Source organism: Zosterops lateralis (genome assembly GCF_965231275.1).
Source record: "Zosterops lateralis genome assembly, chromosome: 22".
Taxonomy (NCBI): domain Eukaryota; kingdom Metazoa; phylum Chordata; class Aves; order Passeriformes; family Zosteropidae; genus Zosterops; species Zosterops lateralis.
Window position 1 is genome coordinate 1,909,188 of NC_139782.1, and position 18,810 is coordinate 1,927,997.

The 18,810-nt window shown below is 53.1% G+C and overlaps 1 protein-coding gene across 2 annotated transcripts in view; it reads right to left on the reverse strand.

Moving 5' to 3' along the window:
• Nucleotides 1-18,810, reverse strand: part of EPHB2 (EPH receptor B2) — a gene marked incomplete at both ends in the record, with an annotated part of 297,582 nt that overhangs the window by 21,363 nt on the left and 257,409 nt on the right. For both annotated transcript variants that reach the window (XM_083876869.1, XM_083876870.1), the window contains one exon: nt 4,461-4,585. In XM_083876869.1, the coding sequence (XP_083732995.1) occupies nt 4,461-4,585 (125 nt within the window). The remainder of the gene's footprint in view (nt 1-4,460; nt 4,586-18,810) is intronic.

Sequence of the window (18,810 nt, forward strand, 5' to 3'; positions counted from 1 at the left end):
AGTTTGGAAATCCTAATTCAAAGTAACACACTGGTTTGAGTCCTCATCTGGTTCCTCTTCCCACGAGTCAAACTGAAGCTGAAACCAAAGTCTGATCAACAAGAAAAGAGTCTCTTGAAACATGGGTAGGCTGCGAGACACCCTAAAGATTTACAAAAATTGCTTCTAAAACGCTGCATTTTAAAAAAAAAAAAAAAAAAAAAAAAAGCCAAGAAAAAAATAGTCAACTGAGTGAATTTGGCAGAGTTCCTGTGAGCCTGCACAGTGGCATCTGCCATGGTCCTGGGGGCAAACACAGCAGGACACGCCAGGGCTGGGTGCCAAACCATCACACAGCTGCATTTTGGGATGCCCACACGTGGGAACAGAGTCCTGCCAGCCCCACTGGGGCTGCACTTCTGGGATCCACAGCCCTTGGACTCTCACAGGGATCCATCACTCGTGGGGACAGAACATTAGTGCCACAGCCAGATCAGACCCAGATCAGTCAAAGGTCGGATTTGATGATTTTGAAGGACTTTTCTAACATTAATGATTCTGTGATTCTGTGGAACCTTCCTGCTGCCTGATTGCCAAGTATCTCATCAAGTGGGACAAGGGGAAATGGCCTCAAGTTGTGCCAAGGGAAGTGCAAGCTGGATATAAGGAAATATTTCTTCATTCAAAGGGTTTTTAGGCATTGCCACAGGCTGCCCAGGTGGAGTCCCCATCCCTGGAAGTGCTCAAAAAATGAGATGCTGTACTTGGCAATGTGGTTTGGTGGGAGTTGAGGTGAAGGTTGGACTGACTGATCTTGGAGGGCTTCCCCAACTTTAATTATTCTAATTATTCTCTGAGTGTTTGCCTCTCCCACACCAGTCCTGGACAGTGCCCAGTTCCAGTGTGGCCCTGGGCAGGCACTGGGACTGCAGGTAGGCTATGCCACGGCTCCCTGGCAGGGATTCCTCTCCATCTCCTGGAACTCCCAGTTTCTTGGGGCAGAGCCCCCTTCAAGGACTTGGGCAGCACTGGGTGAAGGGGCAGCCCCACCTCAGGACAGATGGGAAACACCAGGCAGCAGCTTTGGCTCCAGGATCAGGGATTTTGGTGTCCAACACTGCAGGACAGACTCCAAAAGTCAGAGAAACCCAGAATGGGTTGGGGTGGAAGGGACCTTAAAGACAATTTTGTTCCAACCCCCTGACATGGGCAGGGATGTCCCCTGAGTCAGCCTGGGAGCAGCATCCTTGGTCCAAGCCCTGGAGACACCCTGTCCTGGGCTGCTGGACTGTGGCCAGAGGCTCCTGGGCACCAGGAAGGCTCCAGTTCCACCTCCACCTTCACAGGTCCTGTCCCCCACCCTTCATCCCCCAGCCAGCCCATGCCCCTTCTCCAGCACTGGCTGCAGACATCAAAGGGCTCCTTTGCCTCCTAAAATCTTGCACTGCTGACCAAATTGGGCTGAATCTCTCCAAACAATTACAAAATGGGTGACTTTGAGCATCATCAAACCCAGCCATTTTGCATAATGAGGAGGGCTAATTACTCCTTGTAGTGCTTGACACTGCAGTGGGTCTCCAGTTCCCACACTCCAGGATAAGTCTGGCAACTTTGGATAAAAACTGCTGTGCCCTTTCTAAATAAAGACAACACAGACTGTTTTAATAAGAGAAATGCTGGCAGGTGACTCTTGGAAGTGGAAAAAAAACCACATTAAGGCAAGGGCTGCAGAGAGCAGCCACGTCAGGCAGTGTTTGTGAAACAATCTGCGTGGATTTGCTCCAACTCCATGAGAAAGAAACTCATAATGTTGTCTTTGTACAGGCATTTTTGATGGCATCTAAGAATAGCAGTGTTATAAATAATCTGTGAAGGGGAAACAAAAATGCACCTTTGTTTCAGGTATTGTGAACAGTTCTCTTCTGTCAACGCTGAAATAAATTCTTCTATTTTTTAAATTTAATTTATGTCTTTATATAGAAGAGAAGCTATTAAAAATGAAGAGCCAAGGTGCTTTTTATATATAATGTGTATGCTGCTGTTTCTTCATTTGAGCTGTTTTCATGAAAATAAAATATAATTTTCTACTGGGGAAAAAAAAAATCCACCAGAAACCACTTAACCAGCTCCAGAGCCTTTGCTGAGCATTCAGAAGCACATGGGACAGTTTGTAATGAAATATTTGGAAGGAAATCACCTCTGCACAGACTGGCAGTGGAGTGAGAACACACCTGGGATGTGTCACACACCACATCCAACTGCTGGATTAATGGGAAGCAGGGGAAGAGCACGGCAGAGCCAAGGCCCTGCATTTTGGGATTGTTTCCAGGGATCCAGGAAATGGCTTTTGATTGCAAAAGTCAGCACTGCAATGGCTGCACTAACCTGGGACTCAGCTGTGTCCAGCAGCCAGAGCAGGACCCAGTGTCCCTGTGCACATACAAACATCAGGGTTGGGGAGACTGAGCTGGGCCTCCTTCAAACCAAGAACCAGGAAAAAAAAGGTTCCATGGAGTTCCAACGATTCTGCCCCTGTGCCCTGCTCTGGTGAGACCCCTCTGCAGTGCTGCCCCCAGCTCTGGGGTCCCAGCACAGGAAGGATGTGGAGGAGTTGGAGTAAGTCCAGAGGAGGCCACAGAGATGCTCCAAGGGCTGGAGTCCCTCCAGAGCCAGGCTGGGAGAGCTGGGGGTGTTCACCTGGAGAAGAGAAGGCTCCAGGGAGAGCTCAGAGCCCCTGCCAGGGCCTAAAGGGCCTCCAGGAGAGCTGGAGGGGGACTGGGGACAAGGAATGGAGAGACAGGACACAGGGAATGGCTTCCTACTGCCAGAGGTCAGGGATGGATGGGATATTTGGAAGAGATTCCTGGCTGTGAGGGTGGGCAGGCCCTGGCACAGGGTGCCCAGAGCAGCTGTGGCTGCCCCTGGATCCCTGGCAGTGTCCAAGGCCAGGTTGGACAGGGCTTGGAGCAGCCTGGGACAGTGGCAGGTGTCCCTGCCCATGGCAGGGGTGGCACTGGATATGCTTTAAGGTCCCTTCTGACCCAAACCATTCTGGGATGCTTCCATGGTTCTCTGAGATACCAGGACAGGGAGAATCCCAGCCCAGCTCTGCTCTCTGTGCCAGGCTCAGTGCTCCATGAACAGCACTGCCTGAGAGTGGGGACACTTGTCCCCATCATCAGGGACATGCTGTGCCCTAACTCTGACAAAGGGACAGGCAGATGTGGTTGCAAAGACTGACCATCAACAGCAGCACTACTTTTTAGACAAAAATTCCCTTTATTTACAGCCTCCCTCAGAAAACAGAGGAGAGGGAAGAAAGAAAGAAAGAGGGTGAGAGAGTAAGATAAAGTAAGAGGAGGAGAATTACTCCCTGAGATCTTCTGCCTCTACAGTGAGGGTCCCCAGGGAAAGGACCCCTCTTGCTTCCCAGATCTGTCTTGTTATCTACTCATCCATCTTGCCATATATTCTGGGATCATTTCCAAGGGTCAAAATAAATGGCTGTGATTTATGCAATATAGGTCAGGACCTATTTAACAGCTTACAAAGGAGCCCCCCCCTCCTCCCTATTCTCCCTCTGGCTCTTGGTGATGAGAAAATAGGTCACAGGCAGGCAGTGGGGGGGATTAATCATTTCTTCCGGCAACTGCTGGGAAAAATATTTTCAGTTCCATTTAATCATAAAGCTTTTTAATTAGTTACTTTGCAATTTATAATGTATAGTTTATAAGCCCTTGTGCAAGGGGGCAGATTCCTGGAAGGAGAAGTCTCCTGCTCCCCATCTCCCCTGGGCTGTACTGATGAAGTTCAGCCTGGCAGGTCCTGGGACCAAACTTGAAGTGAGCCTCAAGTCTCTGAGCAGCCACTGGTGGGATGGACACCCTGGCACAGCCCAGACTGAAATCCCTCTGCTTGCCTGGACAGGGAGGTTATGGAGGGAGCAGGTTCCTCAGGGATGGAAGAGCCAGAGCTCTGGGACCCCCTCACACTGACTCCATAGTGGACCCTCCATGGGAGCATGGGACACCTCCCTCTACAACATCTGGGCGATCCAGGAGATGAAGAGATGCCAAAGTCACCTTTGGTATAAATGCACCCATGGACAGCACTCCAGAAAATCTCCAAGATGACATCCACTGAGTGAGCTCCAGCCTCAGACTGGATGCTCCCTGTCATTCCTATTTTCTACTGATGTCCACAAAAAGGAAAAAACAGACCCTGGGCTTTGGCTAGCCTGCTCTCCCTGCAATGGGTCTAATAACCACCAGCTCTGTGGAGGTGACAGGAGAAGCTCCTGAATGATTTTCTACACTTGGGCCACTGGAACCATCACTGGGCCCCAAGGACTGACAGCCACTGTCACCCACGGGACCAAATGCAGCAAGAGAAGTCTCCTACTGACCAGCCCTTAAGTGAAGCTCTGCACCCCCTCCTCTCCCCAAAAGCTGTGGGTGCCCCCTGCCAAGGTCCCCCAGTACCTTCTCGTAATACTGCAGCTCATAGTCCAGGATGACTCCGTTGGGCTGGTCGGGCTGGGACCAGGAGAGGGTGATGCTGTCCACGGTGCGGCTCACCTGGTGCATGATGGACACGGCAGAAGGGGCTGGAAAAGAGAGAGAGAGAGGGGGGAGAACAGTCAGACACCTGCACAGGTAGGACCCTAACCCTGGCAGGAGGTGGGCAGCTGGGTAATTGCTGTTTGGAGCTTTGGAATTCACTTCCTGCACTGGGAGAGCTGTCCAGGGGGCAGGAGATCCTGGATTTTGCTGTTTGTAGAGAGCAGTGACGGGAGAAAAAAATGGTTCTGCTGAGTTGGTAGTTAGAAAACATGTAGGACAGTGCCTCAAGCAGGAAAACGGCAAAAGGAGCCCACGGTTGGAGCGGGCACAGCATTGTTCCTCCGGAAAAAGCCCCACCAGCCCCACACCATGCACTCCTCTCTGCCTGCCTTGGAGAAATTGGTGTTTTTTTACTTTTCCATTTGCATAGAGCAGCTTCCCAAGGCTCAGGCAGGCCGGGGCTGCGAGTTGCACATGCCCATCACGGGAGGTGCATCCAGCAGCCCGAGCAGGCAGCACAAAGCTGACCTGACACGCTGACAATGGAGAGAGAGCCGCCCGCTGCCCCGGCCCCTCACACAGCCCGGCCCCGCTGCCGCCCGGCCCGGCGGGCACAAAGGGCACAGCCCGGCCCCTCACACAGCCCGGCCCGGCGGGCACAAAGGGCCGTGCCAGACCCGCACACAGCACAGCCCGGCCCGGCGGGCACAAAGGGCCGTGTCAGACCTTCATACAGCCCGGCCCCTCACACAGCCCGGCCCAGCACATGGCCCGGCCCCGCACAGAGCCCGTCCCACTGGGCACAAAGGGCCCATCCCGGCCCCGCACACAGCCCGGGCAGCAGCCGGACACTCGGCCAGGCGGGCACAGCAATGGGAAAGCTGCCCAGGGAGCTGTGCTGACAAACCCGTGGGGCAGGAGCTGCCACCTCCTTCTGGGAAACTCTTGACAGGGCAGGTCAACAGCCCGGGCCGCTTTCAGTCCTGCGGGATCGGGAAACTCATCAGAGTCTGCAGCTTCCTCCTGAGGGGCCGCTCCCATATCTGCTCTGAGACCAGGGACAGCACCCGGGGAACGGCTGGAGCTCTGTCACGGGGGTTTAGGTTGGATATCAGAAAAAGGTTCTTTCCCCAGAGGGTGCTGGCACTGCCCAGGCTCCCCAGGGAATGGGCACGGCCCCAGAGCTCCAGGAGCACTGCCAGGGATGCCCAGGGTGGGATTGTTGGGGTGTCTGCACAGGGACAGGAGTTGGACTGGATGATCCCTGTGGGTCCATTCCAGGTTGGGACATTCTCTGACTGTAGGTGCTGACAGCAGAGCAGCTGACACCCACCCACCCACCCACCCTCACTGCAGGACTGACACCCACGGGTGTCTGCGCTGCCTCCTCTCCCCACATCCCAGAGCAGTGAGCCCAGCTGTGTCTGTGCCCTCCTGTGCCCAGCCTGGCACTGCCAGCACATCCCTGTCATTGCAGGGTCATCCAGAGCTCCCCTGCTGCCAGCCCAGACCTGCAGAGCTGCAGCTGCAGTGGAGCGTTAGCCCTGGCACATCTGCCAGCACGGGCTCACCACTGCAGCAGCTTCAGGGCACAGGGGAAGCCTCAGGGGTGGGAGAGGACTGGAGAGTGGTAGCATGAAAGCTTCCCTGTCACTTGCATGCCAGGCCAAATGGATGCAGAGAGGTTTGCACTCACATGGGCTTTTCCCAAGTCCAACCCTTACAATATTTCATGGAAGAGCAACTCATTTGACAGCTCTGAGAAACAGCCTGGAGGAGCAGCACCCAAAGGAAGGCACCTCTCGCCCAGCTCCAGGCTGGCTCCCCTTGGCATCAGGGGCAGTGACAGGAGCTGTGCCAGCTGGGATTGCAGTGGCAGGACTGTGGTGCATGGATGAGCATGGCCCCAGCATGTTCCTGCACATCACAATGAATTACCACTGAGCAACTCCTCTCAAACACACCAGCAAAAGCCTATTTTCTGATCCCATTATCTGGCTCTTCACTGCTGCTTTTCTGACTCAGAGCACTGCAGCTCTCAGGATGTTTAATGTCTGGGTGCCAAGGGGCTGGGTTTGGGTAACAAGATCTGCCACCACACTGCTGCACCATTTTCGTGATGTGGATTAGCCTCAGCAGTGTTGCCGAGCTCTAGTTTTGTCCAGGAGAACAAAACTAGAAGGACAGCACAGGAATTTCATCCCTGAAAGTGTCCCAGGTCAGGATGGATGGGGATTGGAGCAACCTGGTCTGGTGGAAGGTGTCCCAGCCCATGGCAGGGGGTGGGGGGAGATGATGTTTAAGGACCCTTCCAAACCAAACCATTCTATGATTCTAATAAATCCTGAGTCCTTCCATCCATTTCTGCTTAAGCAGAATCTCTCTGTGTCAGTCTGAACATTCTGAAACTCTCTGTGTCACCTCAGCCCTCCCCTCCTGCCCTGACATCCCTGTCCCACTGCTTCAGGCCACATCTTTCCAAACTCCTAGGAATAGTTTTTTATGCTGGCATGAAGATGAAACACAGGTAATGTTTCTGGAGCCTGTCAGCTCTTGCCAGAGCTCGCTGCTTCCTTGTCGACACAGATTCTGTAGGACATCTGTGATTTTCAAGACAAACATCTCTGTCTCTGGAGACAAGGCTTAGAAGGAAGATGTGACTGTGCTGCCCTTGTGGCAGGGATGGCACTGGACTGAGGGGAGGTGAAGCCCTGGAAAGGCTGACCTGGAACAGAGACTGGACAGAGCTGGAGAATAAAGTAGGGGTTTATTGAAAGGCCTCTGGGATATACCTTAGGCAGGACAGGGCCTGACCAGGGCTACACCCAAGGTGGACTAAGAATGGTCACACAATGGCTGACAGGTCATGAGGTCTCACATTTTTATAAGTTTTGGTCCATTTGCATATTGGGGTTTAATTGTCCAATTCCAGCTTCAGGTTGTGAGATCCCATCCTTCTTGTTCCTCCCTTCAGCCACCCTTGTTTGTGCTTTTGGGCCTGAAAGTTGTCCTTGGTGTGCAGCAGGAAAAGGATTTGTTTTATCTCCCTGGTCTGTGCAGAGCTGAGTGACACTGACTGTGAGCTCAGAACTGCACCCCTGGGCAGCACAGAACCTGAAAATATGAAATCTAAAACTTAAGGCATCAGGAACACACAGCCCTTGGTGTCTCTGCCACCTGCTCTGGGAACTGACCCCACATTTACACACTGGGCTTTTCCAGGACAGGGGTCATGTACAGCCAGAGCTGTCCCACCACAACACTGGCATGTGGCAACATCCCATGATTTAGGCACAGGTTCAGTGGCCTTGCAGCTGGAGAAGCTCCTCAGCTCCAGGTTCCTTCTGGTAGGAGTGAGGTTCTGGAATGTTCTTCCAGTTCCATGCACTTGGGAGTACAGGACTTCTCCAAGGCATCTCCTGCCTCTGCTTAGGGAGATGTACAAGACAACAGCTACAGCAGGATGTGTGTGACTCATGTGCTGCTGGTTCCTGGTGAACCTGCTCTTGTCTGGCTCAGCAAAAGACCCAAATGGATGAGGTGGGGCTCATCTAACAAGCTTAATGAGGCAAAGGTGCTGCATGGTGGGAGAAGGCAGGTGAGATGAATGACTACAGCAACCTCAGCGCCTTTCCTACACCTGGGGCAAAGGAGAGGCTCTGGAAGGGCAAGAACCTCCCCACTGCATGTCCTCAGTGACTGCTCCTCTCATCACAGACACCAGGGGAGTGCACAGGAATGAAATCACAGGAAGGCCTAGGTCAGAAGTGACCTCTGGATGTTTCTGGGTGAGTAATTTCAAAGTCAGATCGTTTTGTGTTACCTCCACTCCTGAATCCTGAACCTGAGCACCTTGCCTGGGAAAGGATGTCCAGATCCTCAGTTTGCTCATGACTGTGTCCAGATGAGACCCAGTGAACCTCATCCCCATGGATGGAGCACCCCCAGGCTCCCTGAGCAGCAGCCCCCAACTGCCTTGCTCTTGTGGGGCAGAAACTTTCCCTCACACTCCACTGGGATTTTGCTAGTTGTGTTTTGTGGACATTTCCACCATTCTCTCCCTCGATACCCCTCAGCCTCCTCCTCTACAGGCTGATCAGACTCAGCTCTCAGCTGCCTTCACCTCTCATGCTCCAGCCCCAGGGTAACCTCATTGTCCTGCTGGCCCTCCACCAGTTTGTCCATGACTGTGATACTGGGAGCCCCAGAGAGGACACAGGACCCCGGATGTGGCCCTGAGACTGCTGAGCAGATGGAAACAACCCCTCTCCTGGATTTTTTGCTAACAGAGCACAGCACCCTGCAATGCCACAAAATGTGGTCCCTGTCACACCCTTCACACCAGGGGAGGCCCAGGCTCCCAGTCCTGTGAATCAGGGATGGGCTGGTGCTGGTTGTCTGAGCTTGAAACCAGTTTAGGGGAGCCAGCCAGACCTCAGAGTGACTTTTCCAGGTGCAGTCAGCAGGAACAGCTTCAGCTGGCTCCTGACACGATGCCCAGGCAGCTGACTGTGCCCTGTGACACACAGATCAGTTATGGAGAGTCCCCACTCTCAGAGCCTTGATCACCCTGTGATGTCACCATGCAGGTGTGAACAAAGGTGGATTTATCCCCATGGGGTCTCCAGGGGTAGGTGTGTCCCAACAGTGCAAAAAACAAACAGACCTTCCCTCATTCCACAGCTGATGGAAACACTGCTCCTGACTGAATCCCTTAAGCCTCAATGACATTTGATTTCCCAGATTTCACAGAATATTCTGAGTTGGAAAAGATCCACAAAGGTCACTGAGTCCATCTCTGAAGTGAATGGTCCATATGGCGATCAAACCCACACCCTTGGCATTACCAGCAATGGGCACTGAGGCAAACCCAACCATTGCAGTCCTCAAAAGGCACTTTCTGCATCCTCTTGATCAGGGATGGCCTCAGATTCCTCAGATTCCTCACAGTGGAGCCCTGTGGTTTCTGCGAATTGCTGGAGAAATAAACCTCACCAAAACCACCACTGGAGTGTGAAACAAGCTTAATGAAAATCCACTAATGCACAAAGCCAACACGTCCCACAGGGTGACCCCTCTGGGGCAGAGGCACGGCAGGGATGCCAGTGACACTTCCGTGGTCACCACCCCGAGCCCCTGCACGGCCACACAACACTGGTCACAGCCAGAGCCCTGCCCAGCCTGAGCTTGGGGTTTTGGCAGTTTATCTTAATCCAGGGAGCTGAGCAGACTTCCGTGGCTCGGGGCAGCTCTGCAGGATCAGGGAGGGGGTGCTGACAGCTCTGCTGCTGTGGCTGCTCTGCAGCACACACAGGGAGCTGCCTGAGCTCAGGAACTGGAAACACTTGGCAAGGAGAGGGTTCAGGAGCTCCCCCTCATCCTCAGGTCTTGCCAGCAGAGCTGCATGACCATCACCTCCCTAAGGGATCACCCCTGAGCTTTGCCAGGGCTGGAATGGCAGAAAACCATCTGTGTCCTGGGCTGATCCTACAGCGTGGGCAGCAGCTCCAGGGAGGGGATTCTGCTCCTCTGCAGGGCCCAGGAGAGAACTCCCTGCAGTGCTGCCCCCAGCTCTGGGGTCCCAGCATAGGAAGGATGTGGAGGAGTTGGAGCAAGTCCAGAGGAGGCCACAGAGATGCTCTGAAGGCTGCAGCTCCTCCAGAGCCAGGCTGGGAGAGCTGGGGATGTTCACCCGGAGAAGAGAAGGCTCCAGAGAGAGCTCAGAGCCCCTGCCAGGGCCTAAAGGGGCTCAAGGAGAGTTTGAGAGGGACTTGGGACAAAGGATGGAGAGACAGAATAAGGGCAAATGACTTCCCACTGCCAGAGGTCAGGGATGGATGGGATACTGGGAAGAGATTCTTGGCTGTGAGAGTGGGGAGGCCCTGGCACAGGGTGCCCAGAGAAGCTGTGGCTGTCCCTGGATCCCTGGCAGTGTCCAAGGCCAGGCTGGATGGGGCTTGGAGCAGCCTGGGACAGTGGCAGGTGTCCCTGCCCATGGCAGGGGGTGGAATGAGATGGGCTTTAAGGTCCCTTCTGACCCAAACCATTCTGGGATTTGAAGACACCTCAAGTCCTTTCAAACCAGGTTGGCTCAATGTCACAAGATGGACACAGCCAGGCAGGTCTCAATTCCCACTACACAGCCCATTTTCCATAAAGGCATCCCTATGGAAAAACTGGGATTTTAAGTCCTGCTTGCCTGACTGTCTCCCAGGAGGGCTCAAATACTCAGTGGGGTTTGGCAAGGGAAGCACCCAAAGCCACCAGGGTGTCTTTGACCTTCCCAAAATCAGTGTAGCAGCTTCAGCCTCACAGAGCCCAGTGCTTTTTGTACCATGAGGTGGATCTGGCCTGTGTCAGTGTAGGTCTGATCTATCCTGATGCTCTAATCTAACAAAAGGGTGACAGCCAAGGAAATGCATCCTGTCCTTTTGTGGCTGGGCTTGGTGCCAGAGCCATGGTGTGGGGTCAGTAGCAGCAGGACATCCACAGCCCTGGCTGTTCTGCTCTGGCCTCTCCCAGCTTCATTATCCATGTCTGGGTGAAGCAGCTGGACTAGGTGATTGTTGTAGGTCTTTCCAATGGAAATATTCTACATTCCATTGCACAGACTGTGCTGAGGACAGGGATGACCCAAGAGGCCCAGGTGCCTCCATACAGAGCAGAGAAGAGCTGTGAAGGCTGACAGGACTGAGCCCTCCTCTCCCACTGCCCCCTTCAGTTCCCTAGAGCACCAAATCCCAGGAATGCTGCTGGGATGGGACTCCCAGAGCTCCTGGTCCAACACCACACCAGGGAAGGGAAGATGTATTAGGTGAATCTTTAAACCTCCAAAGATGGGGCTTCCCTCAGCAGCCCCTCTGTATCATCACCCTTTAGTCTTTCTGATTAGCTCCAGATGAAATCCCAATTTTTGGTCATAAAGCACATTCCTTCTCTGCTACATCCCTGTAAATGAGCCCCACCAAGTCCTGCCTCCCAGGCACTGTAGCTGAGGCACATCTAGCATTTAAAACATGTCTTCTAAAGGAAAAAAAAAAAAAAAGGAGAAGACATAACAAGTGATGGTCTGGGCCCTGATTATGGAGCTGAAGCCACTTTTATGAAAGAGCTTCTGTTTTTGTTTTTTTTAAAGACCTTTTGCTAAAGATCCCAACCAGGCACATCTCTCTTTTCAGCTTTACATCTTTGACTGAAAGCGTGTCCAGGTTTCCCTGTGACAGAGCTGCTCCCTGAGGATGCTGTGACAAGGATAACACCTCCCTGGGCACGGACACAGGGAACTCCATGGCTCCAGAGCAGCAGCACCTCAAGGCTACTTCAGCAGCCTGTGCTAAGGGAAACCAAACCCCAGGTGGCACAGATCCATCACACAAAGGCAGCTTAACCAGCACTGATCCTCCACAAGAGGCTTTGGCTTCTGTAAGTAAGGATTTGCCTGATCTCCTGTAGGGATAAAGCAGGGGAGTTGGTTGCACCGTGAAGCCTCAGGCTTGGCACAGCCAGAATTTGACTTTCATACAAATAGTTGCTTCTTTGGGACATGCTGGAAGCAATGAAAAATATTAAGGGAAAGAAGAAAATGGAAGAGAACAAGAAGGAACAAAAATACGAGTTTTCCAGAAGAAACAATCTCTTTTTAATCACAGGAAAACCTGCAGAAGGTCATACCAAACCCAGGGCAGCACAACAACACAGCAGTTTAGCAGAGAATTGGGAAAAGCTCCATAACACCCAAGTCTGAACATCTGCACACACCCAGGCAGAGTTAAAAATAGCTGAAACACTTGTGGTTGACCCACTGAGTATGCTACAGACACACCCCCTGCCTCCTTTGAGGACTTCAGATGATGCTGAGCCCACTGTGCCGCTGGGGAGGTTTCCCTCAAGGTCTCTTTGAAAATGCACCTTTTATTTCCAGGTTAAAATTTGTGGACTCCAATTTCTAACTGCAAGAACTTTTCTGGGTTTTGTAGCTAAAATGAAGGAGGAATCTAGAAAAAGGATATTGTCGTCATGGAAGAGCTGAAAAAGATAATGAAAGTATTTCCTTTTTGTCCACAGAGAGTTGGAACTGGAGGGTCTTTAAAGTTCCTTGCAACCCAAACCAGCCAATGATTCTGTGACTCCTTTCTGTTATCCAAGTAGTTTCCTGAGCACTGCACACATTTGTCAGCCTGATGACTCCCTCCTCTACCTTTTCCAATTCTTTGTTAATCTCCTTTGCAAACATAAACCTCAAAACTGAGTTCAGTACCCAGGATCCATCTCTCATCTCCTGAGACAGCATCCACCTCCTTGCTGAGGTTTGATATTCCTCTGAGTGTGTCCAAGGTGACACTTCCCTGCCTCAGCTCAGCCCTGCACAGCTGCTCTTCCCTCTCCACTGGGCACTCCCACTGGGTGTTTTTGGCTGTGCCCCCCAGTTCAGGGAAGGGGGGAGGCTGTTCCTGCATTTCTTATCATCCCAGTTCTGCTGGGAGCGGGATGAGACATCCTCAATGCATCCAAAATTCATGTAATTGTAAAACTCTCTGTAAAGCTCAGGGAAATTCATTAGGAGAAAGCTGACAAAAAGCAGCAGGGGGGTATCACACAATGAAGAACTGTTTTGGGGCAATGAGAAAGAAATAGGCCCCTTTTCTTCCTTGCTTCTATATCCCTGAGTTGATTTGAGGGTTCTTAAGCTGCTCATGTGTTTGTCTCTCCAACCCATCCCCACAACACCACAACTCTGAACAGCTCCAGGAGCCCCAGGACTTCTCCTAGGATATCTTCCTCTTTGACTCAACAAGAGCTTCCATCTGGGAGCTGCTCCTTTCTCCCAGCCCTGCTTTTTCAACATCCTGAGGTTACCTCCTTCTTATCTCTCTATCTGCCTCATCCCTGGAAGTGTCCAAGGCCAGGTTGGATGGGGCTTGGAGCAACCTGGAATAGTGGCAGATGTCCCTCCCCATGGGAGAGGTGGAATAAAATGATCTTTAAGGTCCCTTCCAGCCCAGTCTGGGATTCTGTGATTTTATGATTCAGTATATCCTGGTTCATCCCATCTCAAAGGACCCATCAGGGCATCTTTGTCTAATAAACTTTGATAGCACAGGGCAATTTTCTGTGTCAGGTCCTGACTCCTGGGCCGCCACCACTGGCAGTGGATTTTTAGGAGGTCTGGCTTCAGTGAACCAAACCCACATTCAGCTACACACTAGACAAATGCCCATGGCACTGCAGGGTCACTTGTAGCCTCGGTGCTGCTGTGACCTGTGGAAGGTCACACTGGGCAGGGTGGGAAGCTGGACTGCTGCTGTAAAGGGAATAAAATGGGCAAAGACCCTGCCACTAGCCAGGGCAGCACTGCAGGGAGCAGCCCAGAGGCTCAGACTGCTCTGGCAGCATCTGGGAGAGTCTGGTCGGACTGTGTGGCTCCAGCCTGCAGGGGGGACACCAGGATCTTTCCACAGCTTCTTTTTCATCATCTTTAGACCCCCACTCTGCAGGCAGCCCCTCCTCACCTGCCAGTCCCAAGGCTCAGCCCCTGCTCCTTGCTAGAGGGGCAGCGCTGTCGAGATCCTGGTAAAATCAAAGCCTCCCGTTCCTCTGCTAGCTTAGCTGGGAGAGTCAGGTTACAGGCAGCAAACCCCCTATCTCTGATCACTTTAATTCCACTAACCCATGTCATGTCAGACAGAGTCAACATTTGCTCTGGAAAACACTCACGACGCAGAGAGAGCAAAGCCAGCCCGGCCCGTGGCCTCTCCCCGGCAACACTTTGAAATCACCCAGGGGAAAAAGCGAGGTGAACAGCTGGGAGCTTTCCAGCATCTCCTCGGAGCCCTCCTGACAGATCTCGGTCCCTGGAGTGTCAGGTTACCGGACGGCTGGGATGGGGGGGAAACTGCTTTTATTCTAGGAGGGTCAGCGGGGAATTCTGGCATTTTCAATTACCCCGAGCAGCAGCGGCTGTGATCGGGGTCAGGATTAACTGCCTGACCCGCGGCTCAAGACAGAGTGGCAGGGAAATGCACCATGATGCTGAGAGGCACCAGCCAGTCCAGAGGCCACGGGACAGGGCAGGGAATGGGGAGATGTGGGGGAGAAGGTTCTGGCAGAGCAGAATTTCTGCCAGGGGATGCCTGTGACTGTCCTGCCACTGTGGCAAAGGCGAAGATTTGGAAAATTTTGGGGGAAGGGGGGAAGCTTTCCTCTCACTGCCTTCACACAGGGACTCAGTGTGACTGGGAAACCCAGGCAGCTCCAACAGATGGGGAGCAGGATTCCCTGTGGGTGCAAAGCAGGGCATTCCCCAGGACAGAGTTCCCACAGCCCGTGCAGGGAGGTGGAGCTGATGCTGTGAGCAGCCAGGACAGTGCTGTGATCAGTCACGGAGCAAGGGCTGTCCTGACCTTCAGTCCACAGGGCTTGGAGACCTCTGGGCTGGGATCCAGGCTCCAGCAGTCTGTAAAGCTGTGCTTGAAGCGGCAGGAGCACACAGGGCCTCTGTGCAAGGCTTCAGGCAGAGCCAGGTGGAGCAGGCACAGGGCTGGGGGTGACCTCTGCTTCTCCAGCGTGGGCAGGGGGACAGCCAGGACAACTGACTCCACATTCCCAGACACCTGGGTGTCTCACACAACTGTCTCACCCACAGGACACCTGATCCAAACCATCCCTCCCTCCCTGCCCCACGGCACCCCAGTCCCACACAGTGCCCAGCAGGTGACTGTCACTGTACAATGGTCCAGCTGTCCCCACTCCAGGTCCTACAGGTGACTCCAAGGCCCCAGATTTTGTGTTCTTGTTCAGCTCACAATCCAAACACATCCAGGTATCGAACTGAAAATCAGTTTCTCGCGTTAAAACCTCCCTCATATTTTGTTTTTCTGGGTAAAACTCTCTCCTGCCATTTAAGCATCACAGACTTTCACCATGGGCCCTCTTGGAGAATGCATTTGAATTCAGATGCCTTCTTCCAACACTAGCATAGAATGCACCACAGTGAGGATGAGGAAGAAAAGAAGGGAGGATTCTCCTGACCTGCCCTCCATGGGGATCCTGGTGACTCTGCTTTGCATGGGAGGTGAGGCTGGGAACCTCCAGAAGCCCCTCCACCAACCCCTGTGTGTGTGTGACTCTCCTGCTAAAAGGGTTCACTATTCCTTGGACTATTACAACATTTGTCCCTCCAGTTCCTTTCCCAGTTCTGCCCCAGTGATGACATGTTTAGGAGCCACACATCTTTGGAACCAATTCTCTCCAGCAGAAGCTGAGGAAAAAAAAGGGATGGCAGGACTGGGGCTCTTTAATAAGCAACATTTGCCCTTAAAGGAGTAAAAATTCTCAGGTCTGTGATATTCCTGGACTTGCTGCAGCTCTGGAAAATTGGTGTTTCACAGTGTGTGAGGTTTTTGTTGCTGAGGTTCTTGGCAAGGTGGCCCACATTGCTGTGTCAAGTGTCTGGAAAACTTCCCAGTGGGCCCAGCCTGCAGCTCCTTGAGTCTGTATCTACAAATGCTGGAAAATCTTAAAAACATGGCAAAGCAGCCCAAAGCTGGTCCTGGCTGCGGCCCCACTTGAATCAAGGCAGGCTTTGGTGTAGATTACAGCCTTTAAAGCAGTTGCTAATGCCACAAGCCCAGCGACTTGGCCCGGGCAGCCGAGGCTTTGGCTGTGTCTGAGTTCTTTGTTCAGTGGGGTTTGCAGTCACATTTGCATGTGCCACCCAGCCTGAAGGGCTTTGTTCCCACACGGAGGAGCTGCTCCAGAGGGTCCTGGCATCCCCACACTGCTGCCAGACAGCACTGGGGTCACACAGTGCCAAGGGTGTCCCCACCTCCTCTGCACGTGGAGAACTCATCTGCTCCAGGTCACAGCAAAAGGCTCTTGGGAACAGGAACATGGTGGGAGTCAGATCCCCAGGCCTCCAACCTGCCCCCCAGATTTTCCACAACATGATACTTTCCCCAATTAACTGCAATGACAACTGTCCTTAGGAACAACCTGACTCCAAAATTTCAAACACAGAAAGCTTAGAGCCATAGTCCTTGAAGGAGTGATGTCTGCTCAGAGCATCCATGGAATCACAGAGTGGCTCAGGTTGGCAGGGACCTTTCCACCCCCTGCCATGGGCAGGGACACCTTCCCCTGTCCCAGGTTGCTCCAAGCCACATCCAGCCTGGCCTTGGACACTGCCAGGGATCCAGGGGCAGCCACAGCTGCTCTGGGCACCCTGTGCCAAGGCCTCTCACCCTCACAGCCAGGAATTCTCTCTCTGCCGTCTGGCTGTGGGAAGCCATTCCCTGTGTCCTGTCCCTCCATCCCTTGTCTCTAGTCTCTCTCCAGCTCTCCTGGAGCCCCTTTAGGCCCTGGCAAGGGCTCCGAGCTCTCCCTGGAGCCTTCTCTTCTCCAGGTGAACACCCCCATCTCTCCCAGCCTGGCTCTGGAGGGACTCCAGCCCTTGGAGCATCACTTAGTCTTTCTAATTTGTGACTGAACTTTTTCCCTTGCTCTCTTGCATGGCAAACTCCAGCAGGTTCCCTGTGTGTAGGGGAAAATTTTGGAAATACCAGTTTTTTCTCCTGGGAAGAGCATTCCCTGCCCAGCCCCAGCAATGCAGTTGCTTCCTGCACCCCAGCCAGGGCAGGGATGGCCATGGAGCAGCTGTGGGGGACCAGGCACTGTGAGCATTGAGGGGCACAGACACTCATCCCTTCCCACAGGGACCCCACCAACCCCCAGGGACCCCAAAAAAGATTGAAGAACACTGGGCCAGGAGGCTGCAGTAACCCCTTGGCTACACCTGCCAGCCTCCCCACCTGCCCCAGGGCACTGCCCCAGGGCTGTGTTTGCCAAGGGCAGCAGGAGAGATAAATCAGCCATCTGGAAACACAGGAGGAAAAGGTGAGCCCTGGAGCCTTCCCAGCAGCTCCCAGCACAGCCCAGAGCAGGGATGGTGACACACTGGGGGAGCCCCTGGTTCAGCAGAAGGGACTTTCCATCCCATCCATCATGGACAGACTGTTGTTTTCTGACCAAAGTCAGCTCCAGATGCACTGGAACAGGTTCCTGAAGCCCCAGGCAGGTGTGGGAAAAATGATCCTCAAACTCTTGGTGTAATTTATGCAACAGGGAAGCCTGGGAGTCAGCAGGAGGAGGAGCCCACAGAGACGGTGGCGGGCAGGGAAGGGCATCTGCTCGGGAAGCTCCAGCAGTGCAGCCCAGCCCCTGCTCTGCCAACATCCCCCAACTGCCCACCACAGGACTGGGAAGAGGCTCCTGAAGAGACAGCAGCTGGCAAAGCTCCTTCCATCTGCTGCAGTGGCAGAGGAGAAGGGATTTGGGCATGGCAGGATCCCTTGTGGGCACTCGCTGCCAGCTGCTCCAGGCTGGGGGGATGCAGTGAAGGCAACAGGTTGGGACAAGTCAGGGGAGGAGGGCAACAAATGCCAAGCCACATCGTGTTTTGGTGGCAGTCAGGGTGAAGATGGGACCTGTGGGAGGAGAGGAGAGGAGAGGAGAGGAGAGGAGAGGAGAGGAGAGGAGAGGAGAGGAGAGGAGAGGAGAAAAGAGAAGAGAAGAGAAGAGAAGAGAAGAGAAGAGAAGAGAAGAGAAGAGAAGAGAAGAGAAGAGAAGAGAAGAGAAGAGAAGAGAAGAGAAGAGAAGAGAAGAGAAGAGAAGAGAAGAGGCAGATGACAGAACCAGGATGGTGACATAGGTCCATGGAAGGCAAGGTCTGGGTGTTCACTGGGGTAAGAGAAGCAGCCATGGGACTGTCAAGGTTTCAGGAGCTTTGGAGCCTGGGGCAGGCTGAATTGTCACAGAAACAGAACCAGTGAAGTGCCCAAAACCTGGGATTTAAGTGACCTCAGGATAGCAGCCCAGCAGATACTCCAGCCTGCTCTGTCAGGGAAACAGGCTCTGTCCTGGCTCCTCCATGTGCAAGATGGCTCCAAAGCTCAGGAAATTTCTGCTTTTCCCCCTTTTGTGTCAGCTTTCTGCACAAGAAGTACCCTAACAGGTCTTGAAACATCAAGAAGTATGAGACTACTCCTCATGGACCTCAGTCACCTCAGTTCAGCTGAGGCTTCCTCACTTGGGTCATTGTGGTCTCCCATTTATGCAGTTCCTGGACAGACTTCAACAAAACCACTTCTGGCTTGCAGTTTATCAAATGAAACATCTTACTGGTGTCCTGACAGACAGAGCCTCCTGTATTTCCTTAGAAAATCAGTGATTTCACTGGGAAAAAGAGCAGTGAGCTACACAGGCTCATGTACAA